This window comes from Sitodiplosis mosellana, unplaced genomic scaffold (genome assembly GCF_009176505.1).
Source record: "Sitodiplosis mosellana isolate CC-2019 unplaced genomic scaffold, AAFC_SMos_1.0 Smas_scaffold_4574, whole genome shotgun sequence".
Taxonomy (NCBI): domain Eukaryota; kingdom Metazoa; phylum Arthropoda; class Insecta; order Diptera; family Cecidomyiidae; genus Sitodiplosis; species Sitodiplosis mosellana.
Window position 1 is genome coordinate 1 of NW_022599816.1, and position 11,297 is coordinate 11,297.

Consider the following 11,297-nt stretch of genomic DNA (forward strand, 5'->3'; position numbering starts at 1 on the left):
AAAATTTGGATTGATGGCAAATTAGTCGCATTTAAAATCGACACGGGTGCACAAATCAACGTAATACCGCTGAGTGTTTACAGACAGTTGGACACAGAGATCGAATTGCATCGAACAAAGACGAGATTACGAGCGTTCAGTGGAGAAAAAATTAAGCCGGTCGGTATGTGTTCTCTGTTTGGCAAATTTGAAAATATGTCTTGCAAAATGAAAACAGCTGTTGTTGATTTTGATACGATGCCGATTCTCGGGTTACAAACGGCAATTGATTTCGGTTTTGTAACACCATCAGCACATTCACGTGTTATCAAAAGTCACACCTCCTGCACCACACTAACAAAACAAAGTAAAACACGAATCTGCGATGAGTTGATTCAGTCAAGTTTATTTCAGTTTATTTCGTCGTTAGACGCACTCATTACTGAATGAACTCATCGCGACGCTGAGTGACGTTTGTTGGTTGTCAATGCACCAGTGTCATGTTCAATTTTTTCGTCTGTGGTTTTGTTTCGTCGCAATGAAAATAAAAATCGAAGAGAAAATTATTTACCGTCGATGTAAGTAAATGTTTAACAAATATTGTGTGAACTGTGAATGGACAACAGTTTTAATGTTCAACTTACATCGTCATTTCCATACACAAATCAAACTTGAATCGTGTGCGTCAAACGCTCCGAAAAAAGTATTTTCATTCTCTATTTTTTTTCTCATTCGGACCATTTTAATCATCCGATCTTCCAAATCAACGAAAATACAACAACAACAGATTGACAGTGTTTTTATGGACATTTTAGTTGATGTGAACTGAATCGGCCATCACTCGATTGATAAATTGGGTAGAGAATTCAAGGCAAAACCAAGTGCCTTGTCCAAGTGTAATACAATTGAATTGAATGTGGAATGAAAATTCAATGTGCTGAAATTATTTAGTGAAAAAGATTATTTTCAAGGCTATTGTGGATAGTATAGTTTTAAACGAAAAAAATTGGTGCTGCAAACACTGGTCCATTTGATGGGCACAAAATTGACATTATTCCCATTAGAAATATGCAGTTGTAATAACAAAAAGTAACAATAACAATATACCAAAATCGAATGCTCATTCCAAAGCACCAAAAGATGTGCGTGAGTGTGTACTAGCAACAGTGCGCTGTTTTATTTTTCGTGTGTGTCTCTCTCTCTCTCTCTCTCTCTCATTGTGTGTGTGTGTTTAATTGTGTTTTATTTTGCGGTGAAACACCGATACAGAAGCGTAACAAAAAATTATGCATGTGAAAAATAGAGAAGAATGTAATCAGTTCGTTGTTTATTTATAAACAGGCAACATGTATAACACATGTAACTTAATCATTCCGCTCGTATGTGCTTCATTGTCTCTCTGCTCCCTCTCTTACCTTGCTCTCACCTCTCACACCGAAATCCCATTGCAATTCTTACTTGATTCTATTTAAATTTTAAATCAATTTTCTTTACAACCAATGTGACACCCAATGCCACTGCATTCCAATGTGAATTTTTTTGATCGATAATTCACACTGCATGGAATTGAATATTACGCTCAAATTATTGAGCGGTTGATTTGCTGTGGAAACTGTGTTCAAAAATCAATATAAATTCGAAGGAAAATTCTATCTTTGTCGATTGAATTGAGTTTGATTCATTTTCAGAGATGAATGAAATCACATCTGCGATTTATTTATTGACTTGAATGTGCAATTACGCCCGTTGCAAGTGGTGTGTATGTAATTCAGAATTTAAATTGTTGTAATCAGCTTGTGATTTTATGTGTGAAGCTGTTTTGACAAATGCTTTGCACAAATTCTCGTTTGACATTTTGTCAGCAGCAAATCTAGCGCGAATTTTGAATAAACTGGGCGAGATTGTATTGCTCTAGTCAGGCTTTGTTATGCGCTAAATCCATCGCGTTGAATAAATTCATAAGATAGATTTATGCGATAAATGTGATGCGCTCATTTTGCGGTGAACGAAGTCTGTTGCTCTTCGGTCTCTCTCTCTCATTGTGTGTGTGTGTTTAATTGTGTTTAATATACGCTTCGTCCATGTTAGTCCATACACCTCAATTACTTCATACTACTACAATGCAACGAAGTGATTGAAATCTGAATTAAATCGGAGAAAATGAAATAAAATGGGAATCATAAAAACTTTGGCCCGGCTCTTCATTTTTTATACAAAATTTCGATATGTGTAGCTGTCAACCACTGTTTATTTTTCTGTTTCAAGGCACAAGATTGATGTCGCGGTATTTGACTCAGTTGAATGAGACGCCACGCATTTTCAATTCGAAAGTGGTGATTGAATTCAACGCTGAGCTCGCTCGAATGCAGTTTCAACGGCGTCCGGCAGCACGAATTGCCCGGCGCCATTCAGTTCACGTTCGACGCCAGCCTGTTGACAATGAACAACCGCTACTGCCACAACCGCCACTGCCACAATCACAACCACAACCATCACGGCGATATCGCCGAGCTCAGAGCGTTTTCGAGCCGAATCGCAAATACATTGGCCCAGACGATTTAACTGGAGTCCTGAATAATTTACGCGAGAGTCAGTATTTTTTTTATACACATTTTTTTTAAGTGCAGCTGTGAACCCTTCAAATGATGGGCTAACAGTTCTACATTTCACGATGTTTTTTATTGTCAAAAAAATTAATGTAGTTTGATTATTCAAATCTTTGGCTTTCAATTTATCTTAAGGTTCAAGTGGAGTGTACCGATCATCGTTTCACTCAGTAAGAAACCGAAAAGTGGTCGTGTCAGAGCAACAAACGGGAACCCTACCAGTTGCTAATATACATATGATCGAAAACAACTCAGGTCGTATGGCGGATATCGAGGAAGATGTGAATGACATCATGGAACCAGATGATCCACATGCAGTTGTGGCAGTTGTTCCTGATGCAAACATTGGCCCAAATGATATGACTGGCCCATTGAATAACTTGCGAGATGGTGAGTTTTTTTTTTAAATACAGTTTATCTAAGTGCAGCTGTGAACCCTTCAAGTGATAGACTCACGGTTTAAAAAATTCAATGAGGTTTTAATGTTCGGTTTTCAAATTTTTTTCAAGGTTCGAGTGGATTGCACCGATCATCGTTTGAGTCGGTAAAAAGCCAAGACGTGATCGTTCCAGAGCAACAAGTCAAAACCCAACCCGGTGATGACATCGAATTGTTCGAATACGACTCAGGTCGTATGGCGGATATCGAGGAAGATGTGAATGACATTATGGAACCTGATGATCCAATTACAGTTTCGGCAGTTGTTCCTGATGACAACAATATTGACCCAGACAATGTGACTGGCCCATTGAACAGCTTGCGAGATGGTCAGTTTTTTTTATACACCTTTTACAAAAGTGCAGCTGTGAACCCCTCAAATGATGGGCTAACAGTTGTACATTTCACGCTATATTTTAAAGAAAGCAATTAAGTCAGTGCTCTCCAAACTATTGGCCACTTGACCACTTGTGGCCGCGAGAAAAAAGTGAATGACTACGGGCGACGGAATGCAAAGAAGACTCACTTGTAATTCGATATTTCATTGATAAAAGAAGAAATTGGTTTGCCAAATGAAACAAGTGATAGATACGTTTGCTATCTGATTACAATTTTCTTAATATTCCTTCGAGTAATGTCTTTACATTGTACCTTCAATTCCTTTGTATGTTCTGCTCCCTATACGTTAATGCAGCTTCATTCACTAGTTTCACATTCCTTAATGCATTATCGCAACAACAATTTGGACTCTAACTTTGAAAATGTGCATAGTTCTTTTTTTTAAGTGGACATTTGCTCGATCTCATGACCGAGCTGAAAAAAAGTTTGGATAGCACTGAATTAAGTTTGAATTTTCACATATTTGGTCTCCAATTATTTTTTAAGGTTTGAATGGATTGCACCGATCATCGTTTGGATCGGGGAAAAACCGAGAGGTGGTCGTGTCAGAGCAACAAATCGAAAATGATGGGGATGAAATAATGGGACACGATGATTCTGTGGCATTTGTTTCCGATGACAACAAAGAGAACAATGATCCTAGTGATCGTGCAAAGTGGCTGAGAGACATATCGAAGGCAGAAAAGAAATTGAACCAAATGAGAGAGAATTTAGGGTTGACAGAGCCCTCTCAGTTGCCATCGTATCCAGCCGTGAACGAGTTCGATGATTTGCGTTATGATGGAAGTAGCGAAGACTCATTTTGAACACAAAAACAATTTGAAACGTGATACTAAATTTAAAGCAATATCTTAGCAATAGCAATCAGATTTATACGGATTTATATGATTAAGTGCAAAAATTAACACGATCAAAAAGAATTATTGTTATAACGTTATCACAAAATTTATATATATAATGAATATATAACTTAATGAAAGATCTTATTGACGAAAAAAACATCATGTCTTTAGTTTGATATTTTTTCAAGTCTTCAATTTATATTTTTTCAAGGTTTCGATTATAGCTCATTAATGCTACCCAAAAGCATTTTCATTCAAAAGGCATCAAAAAGTGAGTACTAAAAGCTAATGAAATGGCGAAAAAATGTACAAAGTATTATGCAACGCATATTTTCCATTTAAGTAAAATTATGATTCGGCAGAGTTATTCTCAGTTATTCTAAATCAGTATTCCTTTGAATATATTATATAATGCTACAGATTTTTTAAAATGAAACATCAGGAAATCCCAGTATTATGGTTTGGAGTTTTTTTTTATTTAAAAGAATTGATTTTATCTCTCAAAATAGGTGTGCATTTCACACAAGTGAAGCATGTCAATATTTGAAAATGTGTATGCATTATTATTTGCCTAAAAAGTGCTGTACAGTGTTTGTTTTTCTTTTTCTTGAATCCTGATTCTGTATTGTAATTTGTTTAGCAATGAATGTGGCTCTTATCGATATGTATCGATCGGCAATCGATTGAACGAGTTGAATTTTGTATTCTGGAACATTGGAAAAATCCGTTTTGCAAAAAATTGATTCGGGTTGCATCTCTGACATGATGTTATTAATGATGATTGCATAATTAAAATTTGGCTTTAAAATTTGCGGCTCAAGAATGTGATGGGCAACTGTGCATATTTGGTATGTGGTTTGGCACGGAACTCGACTGTTTTTGTTTTTTGGAAAGAAATTCATCATCAATTTATCATTTTGTGCGAATACAGATTTTGCAAATGAGTAGTTGGGTGACTTTATATCAGATTCTATTCGATTTTCGATTTGGGCCGCTATAAAGGCTATCCCAATTTCTTCATTTGTTCCATTTCTCTCATTCCATTCCATAGAACTCTTTTCGTTTTCAGAAGTTAAAGCTGATGGTGATGCCGATGTCGATGGCTCATGGATGGTTACACCATTTTGAGATTGAAATTCATTTATGATATTTCTATCGATTTGCGTAGGTTTGGCGGAAACATGAGAAGATACAGTAAATATATCCAGATGGTCAGTGCAATTTGCGAATTCAGAGTTGGTTACTTCATTGTTGACCTGGAGTTTACGCATAGAGGCGCAAAATTGTTGTACTGTAGGATTTGTATTGAATCCCAAAAACGAATGCGATCTACACCTACTGAAAAAGCTTTCCAGTGCACATTGACAAGTTCTTCGAACGGGAAACTCGTCCAGTTTTTTCGTTTCCACTAAATCTTTGTAAATTTTCTTGACATTTACAATATTGATCAACATTCCTTTAAAACCGACTTTTATACTGGATTCTATTATGGGATTTCCGAACTTTTTAAGTGTCAATTTCTTCAAATAGTCTGCTGTGCTATCCAAGAATTCAAATATTTCGGCCTGCGTATTAGATGTTATGGGGCTTTTAAATCGATTTTCTGTACGTTGGCAATCACTATTCAAAATGTCGAATAATTTATCAATTCGTCTACTGAACTCAATTGATCCTGTGGCGTTTTCAAATCCAGGATATCTTCGATCCATCAGTGATTGCATTGCAGCTGCCGAAGATTCACTGAATGTTTGTGCTGCGAGTGAGACGTTCATCTCTCTGGACTTATAATTTATATGGCGTGAAGTCATTTTGTGTGTTACCAAACCATCATTTTTAGCAGAGACCAATTGCTCAAAACAACTCCATTTTATGGGCCGACCTTCACCATCAAATATTATTTTATTGCTGGCTAAGTGATTCCGTATAAGTTTGAGCATGTGAGGATAATCGAGGAATGGATGTATTTCAGTTCCATCGTCAGGATTCGGAAATTCGGGTTGTAAATTATCGGTGTCAAAATCAGAACCCAAAAGTTCACAGGCTGTTATGTTTGCTGCATCTCCATCAAATGTTGCTGTCTTAACACACGCACCCATCTCCGTCAATTTCTTTATAACCAATGACATTAAAACTGTTTTGTCAATTCCTTCCAATTTGGTGATAAAATAGAAAGCGATTGGCAAATGAAAAGCTACATTGATTCCAGTCAAAAGAAATACCAAAACATTTGAAGCTAGTGGATACATGGAACAATTTTCATCAACTTTTCCAAATGTGATGAATCCTGACATTTTTTTCTCATCATTCAACCACTGTAGGTGCTGTCTAATTGCCATTTCGTCGTGGATTATCCCGCAAATAAGTGTTTTTCCTGCCTCTCTTAAATTCTTGATTATTTTTCCCAGCGTTTCGAGATTGGCTTCTAAAAACCCTGACTTCACTTGGGCCGAACTCTGACTATACCATTTTGTTATTGTATCTGGATGGGGAAGGTTATTGTTGAACTTTTGACGAACGTAACCGTATGCTCTAGGACTATAATAACGCAAAGTTAGAGCAAACTTTCTGATGGCTTCATTATATTTTGTTCCTTTCCGTAAACCAAGGAGGTATTCAGTGATGGTTTTGTTGTCGTCTCCTATTCCAATTGAATTCTAAAATCGAATAACAAGAAAAAATGTGGAAATACAAAAAGAACATTCTACCAATTTTCGCGCAGTTTTCCAAAAAAAATCATCATCACGAGCAGAATAAACCAAAATAAAACAAAATAATTTATATATCTTTTAACGTTTTAATGTTCAACTATTTGTTATATACCCTGATCATGAAACAAACTTACGATCTTCAATAATTAAAAGTCGTTATATACGATTATACAGTTAATTGATCCTAATTGTATGGTATTCCCGAAATCTAAAAATTATTCTTAAAATCTAAATCAAATCAACATTGTGAACTTATACGAAAAGATATAAACTTCTCTTGCAATTCTGCGATCAAATGCAAATGTAATGACAAATAGATGAATTTATTTCAATAAAAGTAATTTTACCGAACATTCGTTAAATTTATTATATCAATTGAAATTTATAATTAAGACTATAATTACGTTTTGCTGTTCAGTTTCCTTCATCTGTGCAAGCTCTTTTTGTGCCTGTTTCAAACGCTTTGATTGATCACCGCAACGTTTTTTCAATCGTTCAATCTTTTCCTCAGCTTTGTTCAATGCAATTCGAAGATTTATGCATTCTTCACAAATTGTTGGATGGTTTTCTATAGCTGAAAAGGGTGTTCTTGAAGATCTTTGATCATTGCTTTTTTCAAGTTCCAATGGCAATGACACCCTGTCAGCACTGTTTTCCTTTCCATCAATCGATATATCAATATTAGAGACAGCTGTTGCTTCATTGAAAGTTTGTCTTTTTTTCTTTTCTGTTGTCTGGCGATCATCGGAAGTGTGTGCTTTAAATGATGGAATTTCAATTCGCCTCTTTTTTTTATAGGGTTGAAACAAAGTTGGAATGGCATCGGAATTTAGCAACATTCTATTTTCTCTACGAGTGAAATCCTGTGGACTAAAATGTGCAGAACATATTTCGTAGTTGGCGCAGGAATAGTCAAAAGACTGGTACGTTTCGATAGCCTGGATCCATTTTTCTCGCTTCGTTCCATGCAACGGTACTCTATATTTAAAATTATTTCGAAAATAAATGTATAATTTAATTTAGCACTTTTCTTACTCTCATCAGTCCCACCAATCCCACCAATAAAAACATGTTGTGTTTCTGGTAATCGCTTCATAGGCTGAACGACGCTAGATGATTTAATAATTTTCAAAAGAAGCATTGAAATGTACAGGCGTGAACATGGGTCCACAGCTGCACAACTTTTTTTTTCGTATAAAAAAAAAGATTCATTCATGCTTCTCGAGCAAGAATAAGAATACATTAAGTGTATGCGTTATGGTTTAATTTAATTGTTTTTTTCAATTTTTTTAATTTTTTCAATTACTTGTTATTTGCATGTTTATTTTTAACCAAATATCATCAATATGCTGATTGATTTGTATTTCATCATGCAACGAAAGATTATAATAATATAACAATCAATGTGATACATTTAATTATAAATGCCGAATATACCTATTCTATTATCTATTCAGTGTGACTTCTTTCGTTCAAAAGAAACGGCTTACAAAAAAGTTCGAATGGAATAAAGAATCGTTTTAAGATCAAATAATTCGAAAACTTAAAGAACTGTTATCACTATTTGGGTGAATTAAATTCTAGTTGAAAAACACATATTTTATTCACAAAAAGACCTATTTTAAAGCAACAAGTGACTTCAATATACATAAAATTCCTATTAAAAAAATAAAATGAAATAGAAAAAAATCTATATTCTTTGAACCCTTTGATTTCGAATTTCTAGTAAATTTTGCTCTTATTTGTCGTCGCATTTTAAATCTGAAAACATTTTGTCTATATACTTTGATGCAATCAAAGGTTCTCTGTAGCAAATCAATGAGAAGAAGTAAAAGAAAATAAATATAATATCCATGTTGTGTTTCTAGCCATCGTATCATAGGCTGAACGATTAAATAGTTTTCAGAAGAAGCATTGAAATGTACAGGCGCGAACACCATGTCCGCATGGGTCCACAGCTGCACAACTTTTTTTTTCGTATAAAAAAAAGATTCATTCATGCTTCTCGAGCAAGAATAAGAATACATTCGGTTACATTTAAACATTGTTCGCTGTACTACGGACAGTAAACATTTCATTGTATTAATTGAAAGCCGAAAAAAATAGTACATATCGAAAGTTTCCGAGAGAATATCAGATAATTCGTTATAATACATCTTTTTATCAAATGACAGTAGAATCTGGCGAAACGGTTATATTTTCGTTTGCATGTAAGCACGGCTGGGTCGGCCTGGGTGTAGCGCGGTGTAGTGTAATGCCGTGTAATGCTTTGCGGAGATGATTGTTCTTGATCGCTGGATTGGCCAGTGGTTTTGAGTGAATCGCGTTGATTTTGATTTCCAAGACCATAATTGATGCGTGAGTTTGAACTTAGCATATATCCTCCGTCACTCACTTGTGTTGGTAACGCTTTGAGGCGTGATGGATCGAGAAATGATTTTACTTTGGTTTGTTTCTTCACTGGCGTACGGTTCGACGATGATTTTCGGCTACTCGAAAATGTTTTCAATGATTTTGCTGCATCCAATAGTTTCAGCAATAATCCTCTATACGCTTCGTATTCTCTCGCTAGGGTGGTGGCATGCATGTTCCTTAATATCAAAAAACTAGTGAATAAGCTGTTGACTGGTTCCTATGGGTGCGGCAAATGCTGTTAACAGAAATGCTCTCAGACTTATCGCATAATCCGTCGTTTGGCAAAGATGAATAGCAACACAAACATCAATGCTGCACTACCAATGATCGAAATATACGTAACACCAGATAATTCGGCGCTGAGAACATTTCCAATTTTTTTCTATTATTTCCCCATTATTTTTTATCCATTTGGCCTTTGTTTATGTTTCTAGTACACAAATTTTTTTTTGTCTTTTCCATCCAATAGATAACACTTTAAATCAATCCGAATTTCCGTTCAACATTTAGTCAAATCTTATTTATCTAACCATTATGAACAGATTATATTTTACTTATTGTACGCATATATATTCTTTTTAGCCGAATGTGACACCTTTTGGTATTTGTAAAATTTAATAAATGACCTTGCTCATTCACAACCTCATTAACAAGCAATTACATGAAAGAGTTTGAAAATCTAAAATAGTTTGAGCTGCATATTGCGGGACATTGGCTGCATAAACAATCAAAGTCATTGTTGGTCAGAGCTGTGTTCTATTTTAAAATCGACCAATTTGCCGGGACTAATAAAATAAATGAAGAACCGAAGACAATGTAAATAGCTAAATGATTATAAATTATTGCGGTTTGGATACAATCAATTAATGTTCATCGTGCCTCTGGCGAATGCTGGCGAATCGATTATGATACATACGATTCGGTTGCTTAGAATCGCTTAGAATATAATGGAGTGTTTTTTCAGAAATATATTATATTTTGATATTTACTTATATCCATTTTTTGGACGTCATGCGTTATTTAAAATCTGAAGCAACAGCTAAAAGAGAATTAGTAGTTAGCATTCTGACCGACAGTTAGAAAAACAGAAGTGTAGCTGTAGTCACTTCAATTTTCAGAATGAAGTCAAAAATATTTCAAGCGATTTCAAGACTTCCTGAAAATATACAATAAATAACCGATTATATAAAAAAGTCTCATGTACTGCAAAGAAATTAAACGATTGATAAAAGACCGTAAAAGACACTATTTTGTTTCAAAATCCAATTATTTATTTTGATATCCTATTTTTGAGGCGACATTTATTGTGTGTTTTCTTGTTTCTTTTGGTGGCTCTTTGTTCAATTGCATAATACAACATTGCCAAATCTAGTTTTAGTTACTTCTTTTTTTTCAGTTGTTCACGGATTTTCTTGATCTCCTTATTTGTACGCTCTATTTTCTTCTTAAGGCTGTCGATTTTGCGGCGTTGTTCCTCAATTTTTGCATCTTGTTCTGACACAGGTACCAATCCATCAACTTTTTCGTGTACAATTTCGTAATCATTTTCAGTGAACGTTCTGCTGTGATGTTTTATGAAATGTCGTTTGATAGCATATTTTGTTGAAAGCAACTCCTCGCAAGAATTGCACTTGTATTTTTTCCCATCGTGAATTCGCTGAAAATGTCTCTTCATACCCTTGCGAGTCCCAAATTTTTTTTTGCACCCATCAAATTTGCACAATATTATGTCGGTCATGTTTCTGGAAACTCAATTTTTTTTCTTGAACTGTGGAATGAATCGGTTCAAATGCTCTCTTACTTATCGTATGTTGTCGTACTAAAATGTCATTTCAAGACTGAAACTGTGTTCGCCCCGAAATGTAAAGAGTCATATCTCCTCTTACACAATATGTATACAAAGCAAAGAG

At 35.1% G+C, this 11,297-nt stretch overlaps 1 protein-coding gene across 1 annotated transcript; it reads left to right on the top strand.

Annotated features, from left to right (window-relative positions):
- Positions 1–492: 492 nt before the first annotated feature.
- Positions 493–4,350, top strand: LOC129572266 (uncharacterized). The gene is made up of 5 exons (XM_055452211.1): positions 493–557; positions 2,245–2,568; positions 2,721–2,975; positions 3,095–3,352; positions 3,909–4,350. Exons 1-5 carry the CDS (start codon positions 518–520, stop codon positions 4,226–4,228), a joined length of 1,197 nt encoding a protein of 398 aa, XP_055308186.1. The 5' UTR covers positions 493–517; the 3' UTR covers positions 4,229–4,350.
- The last annotated feature ends 6,947 nt before the right edge of the window (positions 4,351–11,297 follow it).

Excerpts from the sequence above, each read along its gene's own strand:
- LOC129572266 (XM_055452211.1), top strand. The coding sequence starts at position 518 with ATGAAAATAAAAATCGAAGAGAAAATTATTTACCGTCGAT. Across the intron at positions 2,569-2,720 it reads CCTGAATAATTTACGCGAGA|GTTCAAGTGGAGTGTACCGA; the intron begins GTCAGTATTTTT and ends ATTTATCTTAAG. Across the intron at positions 3,353-3,908 it reads ATTGAACAGCTTGCGAGATG|GTTTGAATGGATTGCACCGA; the intron begins GTCAGTTTTTTT and ends TTATTTTTTAAG.